Source organism: Cibotium barometz, chromosome 52 (genome assembly GCF_041138505.1).
Source record: "Cibotium barometz isolate CiBa-2024 chromosome 52, ASM4113850v1, whole genome shotgun sequence".
Lineage (NCBI taxonomy): Eukaryota > Viridiplantae > Streptophyta > Polypodiopsida > Cyatheales > Cibotiaceae > Cibotium > Cibotium barometz.
The window spans coordinates 34,109,129-34,135,196 of record NC_141097.1 but is presented as its reverse complement, the minus strand read 5'-3'; the positions used below and the strand labels follow the sequence as shown (position 1 = coordinate 34,135,196).

Here is a 26,068-nt window from a genome sequence, read left to right as displayed (position 1 = left end):
CAAAGAGCCTCCTGCAGTTGAGGAAGCTCTTTCCCAGGGACTTGTAGGAAAGCCAAGCAAGTGGTGACTTGCAGGTAGAGGAGGATGTTGAGTAGCCTCCAGGCTTTGAGGTTCCGGGTTTAGAGGGGGTGGTTTACAGGTTCTGGAAGGCCTTGTATGGTCTTCAGCAGGTTCCCAGGACTTGGCATACCAAAGTTACAGTTGATGATCCTTGTGAGCAGGTTGACGCCTCTTTGTATCGGAAGCAGTTTGGTTCATTGATTTGGTTGCTGAACACTAGATTGGACTTGAGCTTCCTGGTGGGACTGTTGAGCTCATTTATGCAGACGCCTTTGAAGACTCATTGGGACGCAGGATTGTGTCTCTTGCGGTATTTGCAGAGTACGAAGGATCGTGGAGTCTTCTATGATACTAGAGGGGGAACGATGGATGGAGTTAGACTCCAAGGTTGGAGTGACTCAGATTGGGGAGGAGCTCCAAACACGAGGAGATCTACATCAGGCTACAGTTTTACCCTTGGCTCAGGAGCTGTTTCATGGAGTAGCAAGAGGTAGCTAGCTATTGCCTTGTCGTCTATAGAGGCACAGTACTGGGCTGCTTGTGGTGGTGCTTGTGAGGTGGTGTGGTTGCAGAGGTTACTTGGCGAGATTGGGTTTCCACTGGCGGAACCCACGGTCATCTAGAGTCACTTTGTTCGTGAGAAGTTTTTTGCCGATGACATCTTGCTAGAGTTTTGTTCGACGGAGGACAATGCGGCAGACCTCTTCACGAAGTCTCTACCTCAAGCTATGCTCCGGCAACACTCTAGCTCACTGGGGTTGGTTCCACATCCAGGAGCTGAGAGGGGGTGTTAGCAGTCATCTCTTGTTTGTACATTACACACTAGGGCCTCTGTTATGGGTGTGCCCGCCCAATTAGGTGTCTCCATTTTTTCCCCACTTTCCATGGTGTTTTCCCAGTTTTGCTGGATGTGGGAGGATTGTTTTTGCTGTTGGCTGTTGTCTTCTCTTGGCCGACTGGTTTTGTGCTACCCGACCTGCTTTTCAGTGCTGGCCGACTGTTGTTTTTTAGTCGTGAGCATATGGGGCTGCTGTCGGCCTGTTTTGGGCTGGCTGACCAGCAACCTAGGGCCATATATATCGCCCTTGCCCCCCCCCTCCCCCACACTCCGTTGTATCATGTGTACCGGATCTTGTATATAGCAGAGTTTCTCTCTCTCTCTCTCTCTCTCTCTCTCTCTCTCTCTCTTCTGCGTTTGCTCTTCTACGCTCAGTTCTGTGTTCAGATTCAGGCTGGTAGTTCTGTCCTACGTTTTCTGAGTTCTCGTCTTCAGGATAGAGTCCTGCTACGTGTCCTCTCAGGTTTCTGCCTCATACTGATGGTGGATGAGACCTTTTTCTAGGCGGTGTTATGTGCGGGATGGGATATGCTTAGATGCTAGGTGTCCTTAAAGGGTGCACAGTTCAGCCAGCCAGCTAGTCAATTGCTCGCAAAACAGCACATAAACAGTAGTAGGTGGCTCATGTGGCTCATTTGATGACTTACAACAGATGTTATACCTATCTGCCCTTTGTTTGACGCGGCTCTAGTTAGCTATTACATTTTGTGTGCTTGTTCCTAAATTAGTTGCAAAACATCAAATGCTCATGTGGCTCATTTGATGACTTACAACAGATGTTATACCTATCTGCCCTTTGTTTGACGCGGCTCTAGTTAGCTATTACATTTTGTGTGCTTGTTCCTAAATTAGTTGCAAAACATCAAATGTACATAAACAACAGTAGGTGGCTCATTTGATAACTTACACAGATGCTATACGTAGTTGCCCTTGTTTTACCATTTTTGTTGGCTCTCGTGAGCTTTTACGATTTGTGTGCTTACTCCTAAATTGCCTCTAATTGAGGCAGATTGGGCTCTGTTTTTTTTTTTTGTAGTGACAGCATTTTTAAGTCATTGGAGCTTTTTATATGTGCTTTTCATTTGTGCACAACAAGGGTGGGTGTTGCATGCTATCATTTCAGTGCCAAATATAGTTTCTGCCTGTTTGTGTTTTTGAAGCTGTCTATATAGTTCTTATTTGTGCTTTATAGATGTAGAACTTGCTGAAATACCTTTTCATTCTTTTAAGTCAAGCGCTAGATTGTTCAGAAACAAGAGGCTTCGTATGAGTGTAGTGTTGTTGCAGCTTTAGCTCCAAAAAAATTTCTTGGCGATGTGTTGAGATTTTGTCTTTTGATGTTTCCGCTGCTCTGAACTTTTTATTTGTGGTGACTTATTCAGTAAAACCTTATTGAGGCTTGCCATTTCACGGATTAAGTTGTTAAGGAACAAGAGAGACATCCAACTAAAACAAATGAAGCGAGAGTTGGGACAACTGCTACAAACCAATCAAGAATCAACTGCTCGCATTCGGGTAAGCATCACATCGTGGAGTTTCAAAGATGGTTATGGTTAAGATGAAAAAGGTCTCCTGCTTGTTTCATTTAAGTCACATGATTAACCCACACCAACCCCCCCCCCCCCCCCCACACACACACATGCAAGCATGCATGCACTAATGCATGTGCACAAGCATGTGGCGCGCACGCTAGGCACACACATGCAAGCATGCACGCACGAATGCATGTGCACGCATGTGGTGTGCACGCTAGGCACATGCACGTGTGCGCATGCACACACACGTGCAAGCATGCACACACAAATGCACACGCGCAGACACATGCAAGCATGCATGTACAAATGCACGTGCATGCTTTTGCATCGATGATGGTAGTGGTAAATGATTTAGGCCTTGTTGAGTACCATACGGCGGAAGTAAAAACTCATCCCAAAATGCAAGGCACGCCTTTGATGGCTTCTGCCCAACCCAATCATCCTCCATCCCCATCTTGCCCGGAGAACAATTCGTTTCTTCGAAGACTGTTGGTATCCACAGGCATCTGGAGCTCAAGCTATGGGGGGTGGAAGATTCCCATGATGTGAGTGTCGAGTGTAGGAGAGAGATGAGGGTTCAAGGAGAGAGATGAAGTTCAATCTATGACAATGGTGGAGAGAGAGAGAGAGAGAGAGAGATGTTTCACAACTCAAATGATACTTTGAACCACCCAAGTACATGCTTTTATAGGCATCAAATCAAGCCTATCTTAATAAGTGTTGTTCACAACTTCACACCAGGAGTGTTCACACACCACTAGACACTTATTAGACCTTTTGACCTAGACCTTAATAAGGTTTGTTCACCTTAATAAGGGTTGTTCACACCCTGAGGTGTGTTCACACACCACAGGACACTTGCTATGGTCCGAAATGTTCAACATAGACAAGGTTAGGAGCTTACACAGAGATTCTGATAAAGAAGTCAACCACACTCATTGAAAAGATTTTTGGGTCTCATCATTCCTTCTTTTAGGCTAGGGATTGCATCTTGGTGGAACTTCCCACAGAGCTTGCCTGACATTTTACTGATGTCCGCTTAATTGGAATGGGCTTCTACCAAGCTGATTTCGATTCGGTGGAGGTGACTCTTGAGAGCATTCCGTTTTGCTCTTGGCCCAAGGAAACTATTCTTCTTCCGATACCGCTGGAAGTTCAACCTGGTGCTAGAGGACCGCAACTTTTGTCCCTCTTCCTCAAGTTCCCCGGGCTCCCACCGATCTATTGGAAGTTTTTGGCTTCCATGGGGTTTGCCTTTGGAGAGAGAGAGAGAGAGAGAGAGAGAGAGAGAGAGAGAGAGAGAGAGAGACCACAAGAGAGAGATGGTGTATAACTCAAATGATATTCATATTGTGATTATGGAACCACCTAAGTACATTTTATAGCCTCATCTTTTGACCTAGACCTTAATAAGGGTTGTTCACACCCTAAGGGGGTGTTCACACCAAGAGTGTTTACACACCATTGGACAGGGTGTGAGCGTTCACACACCACTGAACACTTGCTAGACTCCAAAATGCCCAACAAACATGAGCTTAGGAGCTTATTGATAGATTTTGATAAAAGAAGTCAAGACCACACCCATTGGAAAGATTTTTGGCTCTCATCCTTTTCTCTCTCAGGCTAGGGATCGCATCCTAGCGGCACTTCCCATAGAGCTTGCCTTGCATTTTACTAATATCTGCTTACTTGCTTCTTTCAAGCAGATTTCAATTTGGTGGAGGCAACCTCATAGACTCTTGAGAGCATTCCGTTTCGTCTTGGCCCGAGGAAACTATTCTTCTTTCGATACCGTTGGAACTTCGACCCGTTAATTCACAACTTTTGTCCCATCTTTCTCAGGTTCCCACAGATCTATTGAAAGTTTTTGGCTTCCATGTCCGTGCCCCTATGGAGACACCTTACACAGCTGCAAAACAATAGCTGTCACGGCTTAGTGTTGATGGAGTACCATTAGTCATGATACTTGTCAGTGACCCCTATTTTACAAATGATCATGTGATGCTACTAGACTAGATGGCTCTTTATTTAGATAGCGGATGGAGATTGCCGGTAGATTGGACTAGTGTTGTGTCTGCCAAAAATAGGGCCATATTGCTAGACATTGTCTCAAAGCCAAAGGCCACACTAAGAGACGGCACAAATGCGCCCCCATGGGGGCCCACGGCCCCTCCAGAGTCGCTACCCCCAAACCTTGACTTGTTTGGATGTATAGATAGGTTGACAGACATGCACCCACTCTTGATCCACGGGATGACTATGTGAGATCCCATTATAGTGGGACAACTGTGGACGTGGACGCATCACGTTGGCAGAAGGATGTATTACAAGATTTATTACATGAGGATGTATTGCATGGTGATGTACAACAAAGTGTATAGGCAGATGAGTCAAATGTACACGCCTTGAAGCATCTTGGTGATGATGTCCATGTTAACGGTGATATCTTTTGCTCCTCAATTGCCATCACACCTGATAACTTATTGGGGCAATGCAGACCTATGAGAGGCACCAAACTAGATTTAGCACCATGGTTTTAGCCTCTGGAATGTAGGGCCTTGGTGGTGTCTTTCCTTGCCCGCTAGAAGCTGGTCATCATCAGGAACCAGCTTCACCCTTCAATCACGGATGGTGATGGTCCCATGGATATTTTTGCTCGTACATGAGCTAAGCTTGATGCCGGCCAATGTACTACATTTGGCACACTTTTTGGTCCGTTGTAGATGGAACTAAAGGTGGAGTATGTACTTTAGTGACATCTACGATTATTCCTTCAAAAATGATTGGTCATGGAGTTTTTATCCCTTTTAGAGCTGAATGTGTATGCCCCTAGCCTCATAGAAGAAAGAATAGGGTGGATTAAAAATTGGTATGCTGAATGTGTATGCCCCTAGCCTCAGAGAAGAAAGAATTCATTTTTGGAATGCCATCATGGACTCTCTCCCTCAGGCAGAGGACTCTTTTGAGCAACACGTAGAGTTCCATTATCATGCACAGGAGCATTTTGGATTCAGATGAGACGTAGACGTAATAGACATTTCTTTGTTGCCCATGGCCTCTCTCCCATAATAGAGAATGTGTTAGATAGCTGTAGAACATGCAGGGAGTGCTCCCCCCTGATACAGTTAGGAGGATTGCCGCTTGTTATATCTGCAGAGGCTCACTCCCCTCAAAGAGATTGGGCTCAACAAAAGGTTTGGGAGTCCTTGCTTACGTTGATTATGGATGATGTGTGCATTACTTGATGCCTCTTTTTGGGCAGATGAACGTGGTAAATGTCTTGGGGATGTTGGCCTCTCTCCCACGTTTTTCATGAGTTTTTGGGATGAAATTGGGGATGAGATCACTCCGGCTTTACAAGATGTGTCACAATCATCCAAAGATCTGTGACATGCGGAAGGATGATGATCTATGACATGCAGAAGGATTTCCACGAGGATGATGGATTCACTCATACAAGAATTGGTGATTGTAAAGAGTGATCACTGATTAGAGTTGGTGACTCTAAGTTAGTAAGAAGAGTTGGTGACTCTGACTACTGAATCTGTACGCTCATGCAAGGGTTGGTGATCCTAGTGAGTGTGTGAACTCATGAAAGAGTTGGTGACTCTGTTCAATGAGTATGTGAGCTCATGAAAGAGTTGGTGACTCTGTTTAGTGAGTATGTGAACTCTTGGAAGGGTTAGTGACCTTTGTGAGTTATCTGGACTCATGCCAGGGCAGTTACTCTAATGAATTTTGTATTTGGATCTAGCATGGGTGGTGCCCATGGTCGCGACTATTTTGGTGTACAAGATGGCAAGTTGGGAGATTTAATCCAAATTATTGCGCACAAGCATTTGTCTATGAAGTGCACTTGCATGTGTGACTTGTTTTGTTTGCCTGGACATTGCCTGTGAATGTCCACGGGCATCAGGGCTGCCTGGACACCCCGTGGACGCGTGTGCACACCTGTTTTGGACTATGGTGGTGATTTTATGTGTTTTGCAGGTGGTAAGTGTGCACACTTAACCTTATTTAATTATTAATTCCTTTGTCCACTAAAGTTTATGGTTGTAGGTTCAAATTCATTAAAGTTGTAGGTGCTAGCTTTCATCATGGCTGAGTTTTTGCCCTTCACTTCCGGAGAAGTGATAGAAACTCAGCTCATTTGTCTTTGTATAAAAATTGTGTCCTCTTGGTTGGGACAAAATTTTTATATATAAACCTGTAGCTATTGTGGGGCGCTGATGACGTGAGTAGGGATGTCGTAGCACCTAGTCCATGCTATGCATGATGAAGTTGATGAATCTTATACTTCATGATTGAACAATCGTTGAGGTAAAGTTTGCACTTTTTGTATTCTTGTCTCTACTTGTTTTGTTTTAGTGAATTAGTCATTGAAAGTTCGTTTTTGCTAATTAGTTATTAAAAATTAATTTAGCTTGTTTGTTAGAAATTCTTTTGTTGTGGTTCAATAAAGAATTTGTTTGTGTGTGATTTAGTTATGTATTTGTCTATTTTTGCAAGTTATTATTACTATTATTATTATTATTTTTCTCGGGTGTCTCTATTAAGCTTTTTTATTTTTTATTTTTTATTTTTATTTTTGTTTTTGGTGATTCTCTTCTTTCTTTTAAAAGTATTCATAAGTTCAGATTCATCTGGCCTTATGACGGTATATATAAGAGAGTTGACATCGGGTTGGACTTTATTAATGTACCGGTACTAGTTATGAGTGTTGGGCACCCGGGCACTGGATCAAAAGCCCACGAGTTGCTAAAAGTGGCTGAGGAGGTATTTTTTACAACACATGAGTTGCTTTTTTGGGAGGTGTGTTTAACAAGTTAGGGCAGCCAAAAGGAGCAGGTCGACCTCTTCTTGAGAGAGCTTAGGGCTGTTGGACAGCAGTAAGAAGAAGTTTGAGGCTGGCTGATTGCTCCTTTTGGTGCCAGATAGCTGGCCGACTTCATACACATGTACTGTATGGCTGGTCGACTAATTGAACATGTGCTGTGTGGCTGGTCAGCTGCATAAGTAAGTACTGTAGGGCTGGTCGACAGGGAATTCTCTCTTTTCTTGTGCTGGCTGAGTTGTATGCAGGCCACTAGAAGCCAGTTGAGCTACACACGGGCACTCTAGGGCTGGTCAACATCCACTCTTGCTTCTCTACAAGCTGGCTGTGCTGATTTATTGCATGATTCTGAAGGATATCAAGGGTTTCTTGGGTCGGAATTGATATAACTTGTTCTTGGCTTCAACCCTACTCTTTGGCTGCTAAACGATTTGGCCAAAGTGCTGTTTTGGGCTTGTTTGGGGCTGTTGCTTTGCACAATTGTGTGGACAACGGTGAAACTAAGAAAACAGTTGGTGACTGTTTAGCCCTGGTTGGTGACCGAGGGTTTGGTTTCACTGGAAGGCAGTTGGTGACTAAGGGCTTGCTTTCTTTGAAGAGCAGTTGGTGATTGCTTTGCCGTGGTTGGTGACTAAGGGCTTGCTTTCTTTGAAGAGCAGTTGGTGACTGCTTTGCCTTGGTTGGTGATCGAGGGTTTGCTTTCTTTATTGAGTAGTCGGTGACTGCTTTGCTCTGGTTGGTGACTGAGAGCTTGTATTTCTTTGCTTATCACAGATTCGGATAAATCTGGTGCTGGCAGAGGAGTGGAACTCTCGGGCACCAGCATCTTGTACGAGAGAATACTCTGTTTGGTAATAAAGATATCATGGGGGGGCTGGTCCAACTTCAGCCCCTAGTGCTATGTCATGTGCACAATTATCTTATGCGGTTTCAGGATGTAAAAATGTTTATGATGACAGATGTATTAATTCATGCTCATGTTGTGATGGATGTTGAATGTATGTTGTGATTTGGGCCACTGATTTTTGTATTCATGTGCCCTGCCTCCTTTTCTTACTGAGGGTCTTATCCACCTCATCCCCTAAAACTAATATTGCCTTGTGGAGGCCTATCACATTGCTTCGGACTGCATACAAAATTCTGGTCAAGGTAGTGTGCTCATATGAGATTGCAGCACTGTTACAAATAGTCATTCATGACACACAATGGATTCCTCCAAGGAAGAAGCATCTTTGATAACCACTGGGAGGCGGTAGAATGGGCCGAGGCAAGTACTGAGCCCTTGGCAATCTTGCTACTTGATTTCAAGAAAGCCTATGACAGAGTGGATAAGGACTTCTTAGAGGTACTCTCGCACGCAAGGTGTCTCTTGCCTTTATCGGGAGGCTCACAGCACTCTGCTTGAGTGGTGAGTGCTTCTAGATCTCTCGCTCCCTATAGCAGGGCTGCCGTGTGTTGTATGTCATTGTTGCAGAAACTTTGAGCATTTTCTTTTGCCCCCGTGTCCGATTGGAGTGTCTAGACTAAGATTGCTCCTGTGCACAGAGGAGGAGCTTTTGGACTCGAAGTTTGCCAACAATACATCGATGTTTCTTTATACATCGATGTTTCTTTAGAAATCTTACTTGTGTCTATGCTTATTTCACACTACTCAGGAAGAGTTTTGTGTAGCAGCAGAGGCCTTAAAAAATTGGCATAAGTCTGTCAGATTTTGGGTTAGTGAACTTGAGAGGATTGATTGGGGCATAGATGTTGGCTTCCCATGGATTGAGGACGACACACTGCCAGATATCTTGGATGCCAGATCGGGATAGACATTACATCTACCCAGCAGTTTGCCCCTGTGAAAAAGTTCCTTCATTTTGGGGCTCTAGGAAGCTTGATCTGGCACCTAGAGCACTGATGGTAAACCAAGTGTTGCTTGCCACACCTTAGTTTGTCACTTCTTGTTGGCATTATGACCCTAGATGCATTAGACACTTTCCGAGGGTGAACCACAAATTTCTTACGTCAGGGCTTGATGGCACATCAGTTACGAGAGCCAAAGTTGCTTGGGAAACTATTATGCTTCCCTAAGCACAAAGGAGTGATCCTATATATATTACTTGGGTCGCAATTGCATGGTTGACTCAGTGTGGTCCATAGCTTCTTTTTGAGGGCTGAGGAGCAGATCCTGTTATATAGTCCATAGGGGCATGGCATATCTGGAAGACCAGGCCTTTGAGGGTATTCATGTTTATGACAACCACTGTATTTGGAGTATATGAAGTGACATCGCCCACATACAGGGATCTTCTACAGCTGTGCAAATGTCAGGGCTTGATGGCACATCAGTTACGAGAGCCAAAGTTGCTTGGGAAACTATTATGCTTCCCTAAGCACAAAGGAGTGATCCTATATATATTACTTGGGTCGCAATTGCATGGTTGACCTAGTGTGGTCCATAGCGTCTTTTTGAGGGCTGAGGAGCAGATCCTGTTATATAGTCCGTAGGGGCATGGCATATCTGGAAGACCAGGCCTTTGAGGGTATTCATGTTTATGACAACCACTGTATTTGGAGTATATGGAGTGACATCGCCCACATACAGGGATCTTCTACAGCTGCGCAAATGTCAGGGCTTGATGGCACATCAGTTACGAGAGAGTTGCTTGGGAAACTATTATGCTTCCCTAAGCACAAAGGAGTGATCCTATATATATTACTTGGGTCGCAATTGCATGGTTGACTCAGTGTGGTCCAGAGCTTCTTTTTGAGGGCTGAGGAGCAGATCTTGATATACAGTCCGTCATGGCATATCTGGAAGACCAGGCCTTTGAGGGTATTCATGTTTATGACAACCACTTTATTTGGAGTATATGGAGTGACATCGTTCACACTCTTTTGGCCACCAGGGCCCACATACAGGGATCTTCTAGAGCTGCGCAAACAAAACACAGTATATTTATGAGAGAGTGGAACATGGTATTTCCTCTCCTAGGGGGATTTTATGGCAACACAATGCCCCTGATTGGTTGAGATCTCACTACCTTTTGGTTTGAGATCTCCCTTTGTATGATTTTATTTTACTTAATAGACTTCCCTTGGGGCCTTCTTAAACCCCGGAATACTAGTGGTGGGCGGCAGACTTGAACACTAAAATTTTTTCTATATGTTGACGTAGCAAAGAAGCGGAAGAGGCAAGAGGTGAAAGAAGTTTCATTCAAAACCATTGCAAACGAAATTTGCTACAGATCTAAGCTTTGCTGCTTTTGAGAGACAGATACTCTCCTTCTGGTTTATTGAGTGCCGAAACACAAAAAAGAATTGCAGGTTTGTACCAATTTATCTACAGTCCAAGAGTATTCTTTTGTCTGGTTGTATTTTTTTCTTCCAGAAAAGAGACTACTATTAAGTAATATAAAATCATACAAAGGGAGAACTCAAAAGGAGATCTCAACCATTGGGGGGCACTATGCTTCCATAAAAGTCCCATAGAAGTGGAGGACAAGAAAATACCACTCTCTCATAAATCTGCTGCGTTTTGTTTTTGGGTCAGACCGATTGCAACCTCACCAGCGAGGAGATGGGCACTTGCACGTCAAGGGATTGTGGTGGGAAGCTGCAGTGCAATGGGGCAAGAGCGAAGTTGCTTGAGTTCACCCCACGACCGAGGACTACTACGACGTTAGCCTTGTGGATGAACCAGCTCTTCTAGCTCCAGGGAATCGCTATTTTGCAGAAGAACTCCACGGATAATGAGACATGGGTGGTGGGATTGACCACGAGGTGCGGCAATGACCGAACGACGTTAGCCTTGTGGCTCTTCTAGCTCCAGGGAATCTCTATTTTGCAGAAGAACTCCACGGATAATGAAACAGGGATGGTGGACTGACCGCAATCCTGAGATTCAAATCAGCTAAATCTTATGCGTGTATGGGTTCTCTCTGTTTTTCTTTGGTTAGCACAGGGCATGACAGCCGTAGAGTGGCATAGACATCGGATTACATAAATACTTATTGAAAACACAGGTTTGCTTGGAGACTACGTAGGATAAGCTTTTGTTCAACATGCAAATACCACGCCTTTTTTTTTTCTTCGAGAGAATTTAGAAGAGCTTCAAAAGCTAGTTAACATTGAATTTGTCATGATCTCTGATTTTGTGTAAGGAATCATTATTCATGTGCAAATTCTACTTGTTGATTACTAATGCAAGGTTTTTTCCCTTTTTTTTTGGGGGATATAGGTGGAACATGTCTTCAGAGAGCAAAACATCATGGCAGCCTACGAAATCATTGAACTGTTCTGTGAACTGCTCGTTGTTCGCCTTCCAATTATAGATTCCCAAAGGTTGGTTTGTTTTGTTTTGTCCAGAAAAGAGACTTCTATTAAGTAAAATAAAATCATACGAAGGGAGATCTCAAACCAAAAGCTAGGGAGATCTCAACCAATCAGGGGCAATATGCTGCCATAAAAGCCCGATAGGAGTGGAGGAGAAGAAAATACCATGGTTCCCACTCTCATAAATCTGCTGCGTTTTGTTTGTTCTGTGAACTGCTTTGCCTTCCAATTATAGATTCCTAAAGTTGTTTCTTTCTTTCAGAGAAAAGAGATTTCTATTAAGTAAAATAAAATCATACAAAGGGAGATCTCAAACCAAAAGGTAGGGAGATGTCAACCAATCGGGGGCACTATGCTGCCATAAAAGCCCCATAGGAGTGGAGGAGAAGAAAATACCATGGTTCCCATAAATCTGCTGCGTTTTTTGTTCTATGAACTGCTCGTAGTTCTCGCCTTCCAATTATAGATTATTCCTAAAGGTTTGTTTTTTTCCCAAAAAAGAGACTTCTATTAAGTAAAATAAAATCATACAAAGGGAGATCTCTGCTGCGTTCTGTTTGTTCTGTGCATTGCTTGTTGTTTGTCTTCCAATTATAGATTCCCCAAGGTTTGTTTGTTTCTTTTTTCCAGAAACGAGACTTCTATTAATTAAAATAAAATCATACAAAGAGAGATCTCAAACCAAAAGGTAGGGAGATCTCAACCAATCGGGGGCACTATGTCGCCATAAAAGTGCCATAGGAGTGGAATGGTTCTCTGTCATAAATCTGTTGCGTTTGTTTGCATAACTCTAGAAGAAAATACCATGGTTCCCACTCATAAATCTGTTGCATTTTGTTTGCATAACTCTAGAAGATCCATGTATGAGGGCCCAAGTGGCCATTCCATATATTGCAAATACACTGGGTGTCATAAACATGAATATCCTTGAAGGCCTCGGAGCAGGTCTTTCACATATGCCACGTCGTGATACCATCAATAATCTCTCCTTAGGTCATGTCAATACTCAATGGAAGTGATGTGTATCATAATTGGGGGATATCTTGAAGCAAAGATCTTTGAACTATGCCCCTATAGACAACTATTACAAGGTTTTCTCCCCTACCCTCAAAAAGAAGAAGTGTGCAATAGCACCCCAAGTAATATAGATAGGATCACTCCTCAATTTGCCCAAGATCTAGGCTATAGATACCCAGATCCTCTATGCTCCTCTACACTGTCTCGGATGGAGTTAGGCATTTAGGACAAAGAGGGGTCTACGCCAAAAATAGATCTCCACTAGTTGGTGGGCAACCCACGGTGTAGAAACGGCCAGAAGAAGTAGGATGTTTGGTTCTTCTTGTACGAGTGCTAGAGTCTTTGTAGGGGTGTAATTCCGTATGCCCTTGTATCTCCGGAGCTCTGATCGAAACTCAGTACACAGACCTTTGTATGAATGTATGCTGTGTGTGTGCGTGGGGTGTGTGTGTGTGGGAGCATATATTGATACCAAGTTCTACACCCACTATTGGGCACTGATGACGTTAGTGGGGTGGTGGGTTGAGTTCTGGTGGTAGTTCGGGGGCAGTGGAAGACTTCCCAGTTGTTGGGGAGGGTGTGAGAATACCCTTTGTAGAAGCAGTTGGTGGGAGCAGAGGATCAGAGTTGATGCACTTCCCGTCTCAGAGGATCATTGGTACCTTGCCCTGGGGAAGATGGAGGGTGGTTGTGTTATCAGCGGAGTTGATTGTACTTGTAGCGTTTTGGACCCAACTTCTTCCAAGGATGACCGATTCTTTTGTTTCACTTGTGGGAACCACATAAAACTTACAAGCCAATGGGTTAGCTACAGTATGTATAGTTTGTGTAAAAGACCCAAGGCTTTGTATTCATTGTCCACTAGGTAATTGAACTTTGGCATGGGCAGTTTTAAGAGAGGGTTTTCCCAGAGAGATCCATGTTTCCCATGGTAAAAGATTATGGCTAGTTGTGGGAGACCGCAAGGCATGTTTTCTTTGCATGTTTCTACCAAAGGGAAAATCTATCCAGACCCAAAGGCTGGTTTTCAGGTTGTGGAGCTATACTTACACTCAGGGTGTTAAGTGAGGCAATGGCTTTGTAGGGTTCATGAAGGGTCTGGCCGTTTGGGAGCACGAATTGTGTGCCGAGTTTGCAACCTGGGAGGGTGTCAAGTGTAGCAAGCTTGGATGGTTGACTTCATCACTATTGACAGAAGCAACCATGCATGGCACCCGTGCATTATCAAGGACTTGATGACAAGCTTCGCAAAACAAGAGATCATTGCTGTTGGCAGTGGTCAAGTCTTCAGCAAAGGGAGACTTGGCCATGGGATGTGAGTGCCAAGTATATAAATTGACCTTAAGCGTTTGAGACTGTTTGCGAAGGTAGACATGATGTAGGTCCCAGTCATGGATTAGTTGGGTTTGTCTCATGAAGGGTCGACCTAAGATGGCATCATAGGTGGCATTACGAAAGTCCATGACCACAAATGTGAGGTGGAATGTAATGTCTTAGACTTTGACCTTGAGGTCATGCACTAGGCCCATGGGTCTTGCAGAGTTCTCGTTCGCAAGCTTGATCACCAATTTGGTGGGATGAAGGCGTTGTTGGTCCTAGTTTTTCCAACATGTTTATGTGAGGATGCTTACACTAGCATCTCCATCCAGGATGCCTTTGACCACATGTCCATTATAGGAAATGGGCAATGCTGTGTTTGTGTCATCACCTTCAATGTTTTGTCCCAACGCATTGACGCGAATTGTTGGGGTGCCTTTGGGTTGTGGATGGTGGTGATGGAGTAAGTCTGGATGACGGGGCTCAGATTCGTCAGAGGAATCTGAGGAAGCTTCCTCCTCCATAGAAGCCTGTAGTTTGTGTTCCATCCAATTCCGAAGGTCATTCCATAAATTTGGACTACCTTTTTACAAGGTTCCAATGGGCATTTGGATTTGGGAGGAAAGGAAGGCAGAGAGGCCGGCTAGGTCGCGTTGATGAGTAGGGGCTTCTTGAGGGGCGGGGCCTTGATCATAGGGTGGACCAGCAATAGTATATGGAAGTTCAAGTTGGTCCTTATTTGATAGGTGTGGAGGTCGAGAGGTGGTTGCAGTAGGAGGATAAAATACCGTAGCAAATTTGGTGTACGGACCTCGTTAGTCTCTGTTGGACTTTGTGTCAATGTTCGCATTGAGTTGTTCGATGTGAACGTGGGATTTGAGTTGGGTCGTTTGTGGATTAAGCTAAGCATTGGAGGATGAGGAGGCGCAGAAGGGGAAAAATCGTCGTTTGTCAACATCATGTTGGTGAACGGATCGTCCTCGGCCTTGAGCGTTTGTGGGGGCTCCTACCTTACCTGGTGCGGAAGTTTAGGTTCAATGGGGGACGGTGCGCACTCAGGTACGGGATCAAAAGTTAGGAAAGCGGGTGGCGGTTCAAGTTGAGCTTGGTATTGCTCTACTAGTGTTTGGGCCTCTTGAAGACGTTTCTCAAGGATGGCATTGGGATAAGTGGCTAGCTGTTTTTCCCGTCTGGTGAGTTTTTGGTTGGCTGCATGGGGGAGTAGTAGTTTGGTACGATTATCACTTCCGGAGGAGGATGATGTGCTCTTTGTTGAGCCTGTGGGGATGTTGACCTGATCGTCTCCGTTGCGAACGTGCTTAGAGCGTTGTTTCTTTTGGGATGTGACCTTCTTTAGCTTGGCCTGCAACCGTGTGATGACATTCAATGGGATAGTGGATATCTTTCCATGTTGAACGTCAACACATTGAGGGATGGTATGCCTTTGACTGTGGAATGAGAAACTGAATGCAAAGGGCAATCCTTATGGTCAATTCCAAACAAATGTGATAAGATGTAAATGGGATGTGATAAGATGTAAATAGGATGTGATAAGATCATGACATTGTGGTTGCATTGGTAGACGTTTCTTTTGAGGGTAGTCCACCACTCTATGGGGTCCATGGGAGAGGGAACATAGAAGAGGTGGTTTCCTTGCGGGTGCACCTATTGTGTACAAGTGGTTTAGGGTCCATGTGAGGCACCGGTAAAGGGAGATGAGGTAATAGGGGTGTCTTGGGGATGGTGGAGCGCATGGGCTCCACAGGTTTAGCAATGGACCTAGTTGGGATCTTTTCATGAGCAATAGGGTGTGCCTGGAGAGGCAACAGTTGGGATGGAAAGATTGGTAGTGGAGAGGGGCGTGGTGGCGTGTTATGTGAGTAGTTGGTTTGGGGTGGTGCTACCAGTACGGCTTGGGGCCCGAGAGGAGAGGAAGGTAAGGTTACAAATGAGCTTTGGGTTGTTATTGGCACGGTGGCCAATTGCGTGGAATAGCTTTCTCGCATGTTGTCATTGAGAAAGATCGCCCATTTGTAGGCTTGATTAAAGGTGGAGGGGTCCTTGACTAGCAGGTGGTCATGAAGGCTTGGATTATGCAAGCCCATGAGGAAACGGTCCATTAATTGCTTCTCTCTCAATTTTTTCCTTTCTTCGCAATGCAAATCAAGGTACTTGATGTGAGTGATGTAGTCGCGTAATGTTTCCTCAGGTTTTTATTCCAATTTGGAACAGTTGGATGACGGGTCTTCATTTGGGCCCGTAGGGTGTAAATTTGAGAATGAAGGCCTCTCTCAATGCGTTGAAAGCGCCTTTGTGTTGAGGGTCCAAGGATTGGAACCATTGCACGGTCTTGCCTCAAGGCTGAGTCCAAGGCGATGGACTTTTGTTGCATCGTCGAAAATTTCAAATGCTTGACAGATTTTGTTAAAGACCTCAATGTGGAATTATGGGATCTCCAACTCCGTGGAATTTTGGCAAAAGTTTTGCCTTAAAGGCTGAGTCCAAGGCGATGGACTTTTGTTGCATCGTCGAAAATTTGAAATGACTGACAGATTTTGTTAAAGACCTCAATGTGGAATTATGGGATCTCCAACTCTGTGGAATTTTGGCAAAAGTTTGAAAATTTTTGCCCACATAGGTTTTGTATGTGATATTTGTGGGTGCAAGTGGTGTGACACTTCCCTTCCTAGAGCTTGCGCTAAGCTTGGAATGTCAAGTTGTGGTGTAAGGGAGATGGTGCAAGGGTGGGGGGTGGGAATAGATCAGTGGTGGATGGAGAAGAAGGTACATTAGTGTGCTCGGGGCGTCTATCCACGTTGGGGTGCAAGTATGGAGGGGCCCCACTAGATGAGGACTCTTCAAAAATCGTTTCGCTCTCACGGCCAAGTATGTGTGGCATGGTGACCACATGTGAATGTGCAATTGAGGCCGAGGTATCGCTGAATGGAATGGAGGCACTAGCGGCATGCAACCATGACCAAAAGGTGTCCATGGTATGCGGGGAACCTTAAAAAAGCTTCAACGGTGCGTGCGCAGGCCCGAAATAGGAGTTTTAGCTCACTTTTAAAAGCCTTGCACGTGAACACATCCTTAAGGTTAAAAATGGTTTTTTGAGGTGTTTTATGTGTGTTAAAACGGCCCTAGTGAGTCGGGGAGGTAGACCAAAAGCATCTCTAAAGATTTAAAAATTTTAAAATTTTTTGGGGTTTGGAACGGCTGGATGCTTACAAGCGTACACCTGTGGCAAGTGTGGAACGACTGTACGCTTACAAGCGTACGCCCGTGGTAAGTGTTGAAAGTTTGGTACGGCCGTACGCTTACAATCGTACGCCCGTGGCAAGTGTGTAAAGTTTGGTACGGCTGTACGCTTACAAGCGTACGCTCGTGGTAAGTGTAGAAAGTCCGGAATTTTGATTTTTTTTTTGAAAAAAAAAAGTTTTATTTTGAATAAAAAAGTTTTTTTTTTTTTTTTTTTGGGGGGGGGGGGTTTGGTACAGCTGTATGCTTACAAACGTATGCCCATAGCTTTAGTATGGAACATTTGTGATAAGTGTTGGACGGCTGTTTGGAATTTTAAAAATTTCTTTTAAAAAGTTTTTTTTTCGGGTTTGTACGGTGGTACGCTTTTAAGCATATGCTCGTGGCTTTAGTATGGAACGGTCGTGGCAAGTGTGGAACGGCCGTTCATTTTTTTTTTTGGGGGGATTGGTATGGCCATACGCTCGTGGCTTTACTATGGAACAACCGTGGCAAGTGTGGAACGGTTGTTTGAAATTTTAAATTTTTTTAAATTTTAATTGAAGAAAAGTTTTTTTTTGGGTTTGGTTTGGCCGTACGCTTACAAGCGTACGTTCGTGGCTTTAGTATGAACGGTCGCAACAAGTGTGGAACGGCCGTTCGGATGGAATGGCCATGGCAAATGTGCTCATGGCTTTAGTTTGGAATGGCCATAGCAAATGTGGAATGACTGTGGGGTAAGTTGGAATTTGAATTTGAAATTTGAAATTTGGAATTTATACTTGAATTTGAATTTCGAGTGAGTGGGAGACAACTAAGACTTCCTCATTAATGCTAGGTAGGTGGAAAAGGGTTAAAATTAGAGGCTACCTCTAAATTAGTGGATTTCGACTAATTTAGAGGTACTCTAGCTTGACTAAAGATTAATTCTCTTAATTTCATTGTTAATCACTTCTTAACCCTCTTCTTTGCTCTCAAATTACTCCTAATTGGTGAAGAGTTTAAGCATGGGAATTCGATAGGTGGATTAGAAAAGTTTATGTTAATCTAAACATGTGATTACTCCAAAAGAATTTCACTAATTAATCCACGCAAAAGAGAAAAAATTAGACAAAAGAGATCAAATTAGTGCTAATCCTTGCTAATTAAGGTCTAATTGAAGTGAACTAAACATAGATTTGAGTCAAGACAAGTGTTTAGAACACTAATGCTACTCCAATAAGTCTAATTGCAATTAATTAGGCTCAATTTTTTAGTTTTTTCTTCTCTTTTAAGTCCACTAATCACACTAACTAGTAGGTTAGTGATAATTAGTAAAAATAAAGAGATAGTTTATGGTTTTTTTTTTAATCTTTTTGTTTTCATGTTTTTTTTTGTTTGATTAGTGTTCTATCTAGTAATGCTAATCTACCTATACAAAGGAATTAAGAAAAAAAAAGATTAAGCTAAAAATTTAGAAAAATGATTTAGGTTTAAGCAAAAACTTTCTTGATTAGGCTCTCTAATCACCCAAATCACAAGTTTTTTTACTCAAACAAGTAGTAATCCTACTCTAAACACAAAGCTATATATAAATCTTAACAAAAACATAAAAAACAACCAAACATAACATCAAAATACAACAAAAAATAAAAAAACCTTATGCCAAAGAGCCTACTTGGTATCGGGCTATGGAGGCTCCGTCGGATTTGAATCAAAGATAGCGTGGACAAGTAGTGGATGGCGCTTTCCGGCAGCAGCGCCAAAGATGTTAAGGAAACCCCATCCTGACGTGTCGTGGGAAGTTACCTATCCACTGAGCTCAAGCATGGCTCAAGAGCTCCATTGTACCAGCTCGTCACCGTCGTCCTCCCGCACTTGTTGTCACGCCAAGGTGGTTGCTCTAATTCAATGGATGATGCAAGCTCTATCGCGAAGATCGCATTGGTTAGCCTAATCACTCAAAAAAGAGAGAGAGAGAGAGAGAGAGAGAGAGAGAGAGAGAGAGAGAGAGATGAAATGAAATGAAATGTTATATTAACGTCTTCAAAAGGCCATAATGACCTATGAGACCAAAAAGTTACATCATGGTGGATCTGATACAATGTCTGGATAAAAAATCAGAAAATGAAAAATAAAGATGATACTACTGGCACCTAGAAAATGAAACTGGAACTGGAAGGTAAACAGAAACCCTTATAGGGTGTGAATATAGTGAGGGGGGGGTACGCTATGGAGGTGAGTGGAGTACAGTGAGGGGATACAATATCATGTGGGACGGGGGGGTACACTATGGAGATGCCTCCATCTCATAGAGAGAGAGAGAGAGAGAGAGAGAGAGAGAGAGAGAGAGAGGAAGCAAGAGGAAACAAGTGATTAGCACTAATCACTCCCAAACCCTAACCCTAAGCACACCATACATGCTAGATTAGAGTTGCAAGAGAGAGGGAGAAAGAGAATATTCCACTTCTATTGCACAAATGGAAGAATGAGTTACAAACAAGAGAAATTGGCTTTTATAGTTTCAAGCCTTTTTCCACTAGGCCGCCTGGGAGTAAGTGACCCGAGGCACCCAAAACATAGTTACAAGCTTTTCTCTATGGTTTGGCCAACTGACCAAATCCTCTTGTTTGTCCTTTGAAGCTCATTACTTGCGAGCATCGTTAGGGTGTTTCCCTCATGAAATGACGGGATTTACAATATAGCACGGGCGTCCATTACATCAACGTGCGGACATAGTTGTCATAGGAATGTGTTAACCAATATGTGGTTTAACACTTAGGCTAATGAGTTGTGGGATTTGGTTATTAAAAGATGTCATATAAAGAAGTGGTTACAAGAGGGCTAGTGGGGAGTTAGGATCTTGTGGAGGTTATGGGAGCCCAATAGTCACATGGGTATCCGTCACATGATTGGATGGCTATATAAAGCCCCTCTTGTATGTAAATTGTGCATGATTCGTATAGATGATTCTTGGACACACAATATGTGATATAAATGATTCTTGGATACACAAGATGATGGATATGAAACACACTATGATGTTTTGCTTGTATCGTTATGGTGTATCTTTTATCTTGTTCTTGATCGATGTCTCTTACACCATGCTCATGTGTATATGTGTACTCCATGGCTATGTGTGTAGGAGCATGTGTTTTCCCCCCATGTTAGCAAGGCTATGCTAACACTTGGCCATCACGACGGGACAAGAGATTTGATCTTCTCCTTATCCACAAGCTCTTGAGTAGAAGTTAAATGCCTAATCTATATGCATTTCTTGTAAGAAGAGAGATTAGTAGCATGCATGATTCTTTCTTGATTCTAGATTAACCATGATGTTTGTTGCTTTTCTCAAAACCCCATGAGAAGGGAGATTATCGTGCTTCTTGGTGATTCTTAATCTTTTCATTACGCCTCATTGAGTGCTTCTTGCATCTTGGGTGGGCCCATGCTATTAAAAGCATGCCAAAAAGCTTAGTTGCAGCTATGGCGACCTCGAATGATAGTTTCCTCCTTAGCTAACACACAATCCTGTGATGCCTAGAGCTTCTTTGTCGCTTGATGAAGACTAGGCTTGTGTTATGTTGGCTGAGTTAAACGCTACTTTGTTGAACATCTCGCTTGCTACCGCCTACTCAATGTCATTCGTTACCGTTACCACTCTATCTTGGTTGGGAGTTTGGGTTTTCTTTGGCTCAGGGTTTAAGTCGGGAGGCTTGTGAGCAATGATTTGCTCAAATTCGTGATGACCGTCAGAGTCATATTCTGTGGTGTCTCAATCCAGATCCATGTAGTAGGTTGGTGAAGGCCATGGATCCCACGAGCATGGAGATGAAGAAGTGGAAGCTGGAGGAGAATGGAGTGGGCGTTCTGGGGCAGCTCTTCCGGCCTCCACCATGGTATTGGCACCGATTACAGGAGCAGCCAGATTAGCAGAAGCAGCGGCAGCGGGGGCTGTAATGACAGTCGGGGTAGGCGAACCATTGGAGAGCAATGGTGCCGGCGTGCGTGCTCACCTCACCTGCGACGACGCCCGCCTCATGGTTGACCTCCTCTCCAAAGAAGAGCTTGCTAACATCGTCATCGACTCCACGCTCGGCCACCGCGATGTCCTTGAAGAGGCTTGTAAGCTAGTGGACCGTGACCCCTCACGCCGCAAGATCTTTGTCTGCTGCCTGGGTTAGGAAAGAACAGCCTTAGCCAAGCAAACAAGTATCTGCGCGGAGTACTGAGAGAGCTTGGATTTCGGCTATGGTGTCTATGATGCTAGCAGGCCTGATGAGCCTTCCACGGAGCCACTGCAACAACAGCTTGCGCCTCTTCAAGGTCGGCGGGGCACCCCCTTTCTCCATCAACCACCTGGTTGCTATCACCACCATGTCAGGGGGTGCATTGCCACCACCACAAAGATGTTTTGCGTCTCAACAGAAGCGACCCTCGGCAGAGTCTTCCTAGCTGTCCACATCCTTGGGAGAGTCTTCGCCTCGGTTGAGTCTTCCCAACCGTCTGCATCCTCGGCAGAGTCTTTGTAGCTGCCCCCCGCCTTGGAGTTGCCTCCGTCTGCAGGAGTACCAGCATATTGCTTGGATAACCGTGTTTCCTTGGTCGTCGGGGCTTTGCAAGGCCTTGGTCTAGAATTTACTCGTCAACTTCTAGCAAAGCATCCAGATTCTCCAGTAGTTGCATCACGCCGCAATCCAAATAGTGCAGACATTCTTATGGCTTTAAAAGAACAGTATCCATCACAGTTGATTGTCATGAAGGTAGATGTGATGGAGGAAAGCACAACGAAGGTTGTTGCGAAGGAAATATCGGACAAGTATGGCTGGCTGGATTTGTACATCAACACTGTAGGAGTTCTTCATATTCTAGATGTGATGACACTTGGTTTGTCCTTAGATGGTAGAATGTGCTGATCACTACTCTTCCGCATAGTTTTGTTCTCGTTACAAGAGCATTTGCTCTGTGTCCATGGTGTAATAATTCCAAAAGAACTATGCTGGCAGCTACTATCTCCCTCACCTTACTGAGGATGTAATTGTTTTTGGCATGGCAAATGATGCACATGGGCTTACTTGATGCTATCCCTCACATAGTTGAGGATGATGATGATGTGTTCTTTGATGTAGATGTAGCCATGGTCGATGATGATGCACATGGGCTACTTGATGATGATCCTCATGTCAATGAGGATGATACAATTATTATGACTCCTTGGGCACCTTGGAATAATGTCTTTCCATGCTCGGGAAGTATACATAAGCAAGATGTTTTTTACAGTCCTAAAATGAGGCATGAGGAGATGCCTGTAAGACCGAGTGAGAAGGCATGAGGTTCGGAGGAAGCCAAGCGAGGTCCCTATCGCAATATTTATATTGAAAGAATGAGGCATGAGAGGGCCGAAGGAGACGCTTAGATGAGGATACTACTAAGACGCATGTAAGACCGAGTGAGAAGACATGAGGTCCGGAGGAAGCCCATGCGAGGTCACGACCGTGTCACCCGTAAATCCTAAAATGAGACATGAGGGCAAGAGGAAGTGTCTTGCAGTGAGGTTACTATTGAGGCGCCTGAAGACCCAGTGAGAAGGCATGAGGTCTGGAGGAAGCCCAGTTGAAGATCCGTACGGATTCCCGAATAAGGAGGCATGAAAGCCGGAGGAGAAAGCTTAGTGAGATACCTACGGAGTTGCCCGTAAGATCAAGTGAGAAGGCATGAGGTCCGGAGGAAAAGCTCATTGAGATTCCTACGGAGTTACTTGCAAGAAAAAGGAACAAACAAAATATAAACTAAAATGTTAATGTTAAAAGCATAAGAAAATGTTGTAATGATTTCTAGAAGCAGTTGCTTGTTGCCTGTTGCGTATTGCGTGTTGTAATTTTAGGACCCAAGGGAGGACTCACTTTGTGGACTTCCAGAGATAAAGCTGACTTTCCAAACACGTGGAGCAGAAGCAGGTGGCTACATCAACACATACGGTAGCACACTTGGGTGCCCATGGACGAGATTCTTCATCAGCATATACTTGTGGGCTCTTCATCAGATTCGTGGAAATCATCTTTCCACCATCTCCTTGGTCTACCATCAGTTTTTGTGGTTCCACATGATATGTTCTATAACTTGAAATGGCTTGCATTGTGGCAGCCACTATGATGTACACTCCCAATTAAACAAAGGGAAAGAGAGGTGTTGACGAGTATGTACAACCCCTAGCATTTTGGCATTAGCTTGGGTGTGAACACTCTCTAGCATTAGTAGCATTAGCTTAGGCTAATGAGTTGTGGGATTTGATTATTAAAAGATGTCATATCAAGAAATGGTTACAAGAGGGCTAGTGGGGAGTTAGGATCTTGTGGAGGGTATGGGAGCCCAATAGTCACATGGGTATCCCAAGAGTCACATGGTTGGATGGCTTTATAAAGTTCCTCTTGTATGCAAATTGCACATGATTCGTACACATGATTCTTGGGCACACAATATATGATATACATGATTCTTGGATACACAAGATAATGGATATGGAATACACTATGATGTTTTGCTTGTGTCTTTATATTGTATCTTTTATCTTGTGCTTGATCCATGTCTCCTACACACATAGCCATGGAGTACACGTGTACACACATGCTCATGTGTATTGCATGGCTATGTGTGTAGGAGCATGTGTTTTACTCCATGTTAGTAAGGCTGGGCTAACAATTGCCATCTCCTGTCCTTCTTGCCGTCCCCTCCGCCCCCCTTCTCTTCGCTTCCCTTCCTTTGCCACACTCAAGTACGGAATTTTCTTTAACAGGTTTCAAGTTGGCCTTTTGTTCTGATTAGCATCATGGCTAATCAACCCCCTCTAGCCGGGCAAACCATCCATTTTTCACAAGATGACCTTGAGTTCCTCTTCGTCAAAATTGAAAAAGACTCCAAGACGATCCTCATTGGAAGAATCTTTGGCTCTCACCCCTCCCATATCTAGATCCGCGACTAAGTACTTGCGGTGTTGCCTTCTGACTCTGCACTCCACCTTAAAGATGTAAGACTACTTGGGAGAGGATTCTTCCAAGTAGACTTTGATGTAGAGGAGGCAGCCTTAGAAGTGCCCAAGGGTAGCCCCTTCCCTTTGAAGATTTTCTTTCTACTGTACACTAGCTACCTCGACCGTGTCGAAGAATATCGGAACTGTTACCCAATCACCCTTGGGTTCCCAAGTGTTCCTCATGCTTATTGGCCATTGTTGGAGGCCATTGGGGCAACCTTTGGGCTGGTCCTACAAGTGTTCACCATGTCTGGTTTTCCCACTTCTATTGCCGGGCAATCACTGCCTCGGCTGATGCTGTTCCCAGGGTTACAGTGTTGGCTCATGACAGTGAGCCATTTGAGGATGTTGTGCCGCTTTTCGGACCTAATGGTCCCTTGAAGCAATGTATGGAGACGTCTTGCAGACGTAACCAGTGCCGGGTTTGTCACCAGGTGGGCCACTTTGTGTGGGATTTCCCTAAGGCTAGGGGTCGTAGGAGGCAGTGCAAATGCACTTCCCAAGCGACACAACCTATTGCTCACCTAGGCTAGCCTTTTGCCAGGAGTGGTGGGTCGTCTCTCACGATGTCCAGGTGGGAACACCAAGGCACAAGATGAGGCCCTTCCCAAAGACAATGTACGTAGTGATTATGTATTGAATCAGAGTGATGAGTTTGTAGAGTCATCCTCACAGAAGGATGTTGCATCAGGGCAGAATATGTAGGATGCACTTGGTATGGATACACAGGACATGTTGCCATCTTATGAGGTCTTGCAGGATGTGCAGCAAGATTTAGGTCACGGTGTCCCGCAAGGCACCCATGCATTGCACATGTATGCATAGACCATGCAGAGTCAAGGACAAAGTGAACATGCTGACATTGGACTTTTCTCCAAGGATTACCCCCTTCTACCTCATTACAAGAGGCGGGTCCAAGCTGTGGCCAAGTGTTTGCTTAGGTCTGGATCCAAAACCCTCTTTACCACCCATGAGGATTATCTTATGGAATGTGCAGGGTCTAGGGAGGCTCCCCATGTGCAATAGGAAGGAACACAAATTGGATATGTTTTAGTGTGGCCAAATTGGTAAGATCATCCTAACCCACAGGAGAGAACACGAGACCTTTTGTTCATTGTTAGAGCCGAGTTACAGGTGGCCATGGATAGGCGGGCTGAGTTTGCATTTCATGTTAATCATGCATTTTGGACCCAGATGGGTGGCAAATGCAACAAACCGTTTTTCTCAGCACATGCACCTATGCACAATAGAGATGCTTGCAGGATTCTTAGGGATAATTTCATACTGACTCAAATAAGGTAAGAGTATTGCCTTAGATTTTTATTAGACCTTGCTCTCTGCAAAGGCCTACTCTTTGGATAGAGATGTTGCACAATAGTTAGTTTGGGAAGGCATGCCCAGGCTTATTACATATGGTATGTGTGCCTCTTTGGATGCCCCCTTTTCGAAGGGTGAGCGGAGACATGCTTTGCATGCCCTCTTGAAAGGCAAATGCCTAGGGGATGATGACCTTTCTCCATCTTTCTTCTTGTAGTTTTGGGATTATATTGGTGATGATGTTACTATTGTTGTGCAGGAGATGTGGTGGACTGGTATGATGCCCCCTTATCCACGGAGGGTCTTATCCACCTTGTCCCGAAAGGTGGGGATCAGACCAATATTAGATAGTGGACCATTACTTTGCTTGGTTCTACTTACAAAATTTTAGCGAACACAGTTAGCATGAGGTTTCAGCTTGTTCTTCAAAGTGTTATTCATGATACACACATAGTTGTCACGGTATGAAAATACGATACCATACGGTACGATACTGTACATGAATTTTTGGTATGATATGAAATTTTGGGATACCGTATGATAAAATATGGTTTTTTTAATTAAAGATAGATATTTTCAATTTGGAA

The 26,068-nt window shown here is 44.1% G+C and overlaps 1 protein-coding gene across 9 annotated transcripts in view; it reads left to right on the top strand.

Moving 5' to 3' along the window:
• The window catches only part of LOC147609089 (uncharacterized), a 61,345-nt gene that overhangs the window by 7,345 nt on the left and 27,932 nt on the right, over positions 1 to 26,068 (top strand). For 2 of the 9 annotated variants that reach the window (XM_086788122.1, XM_086788123.1), the window contains exons 2-3: positions 2,281 to 2,413; positions 11,493 to 11,596. In XM_086788122.1, the coding sequence (XP_086644248.1) occupies positions 2,281 to 2,413; positions 11,493 to 11,596 (237 nt within the window). Of the gene's footprint in view, positions 1 to 1,651; positions 1,996 to 2,280; positions 2,414 to 7,430; positions 7,450 to 7,563; positions 7,947 to 8,041; positions 8,119 to 10,251; positions 10,580 to 10,691; positions 11,278 to 11,492; positions 11,597 to 26,068 lie in introns of those variants that run through there. The other 7 variants (XM_086788124.1, XM_086788128.1, XM_086788125.1 and 4 more) reach the window with 7 other exon arrangements.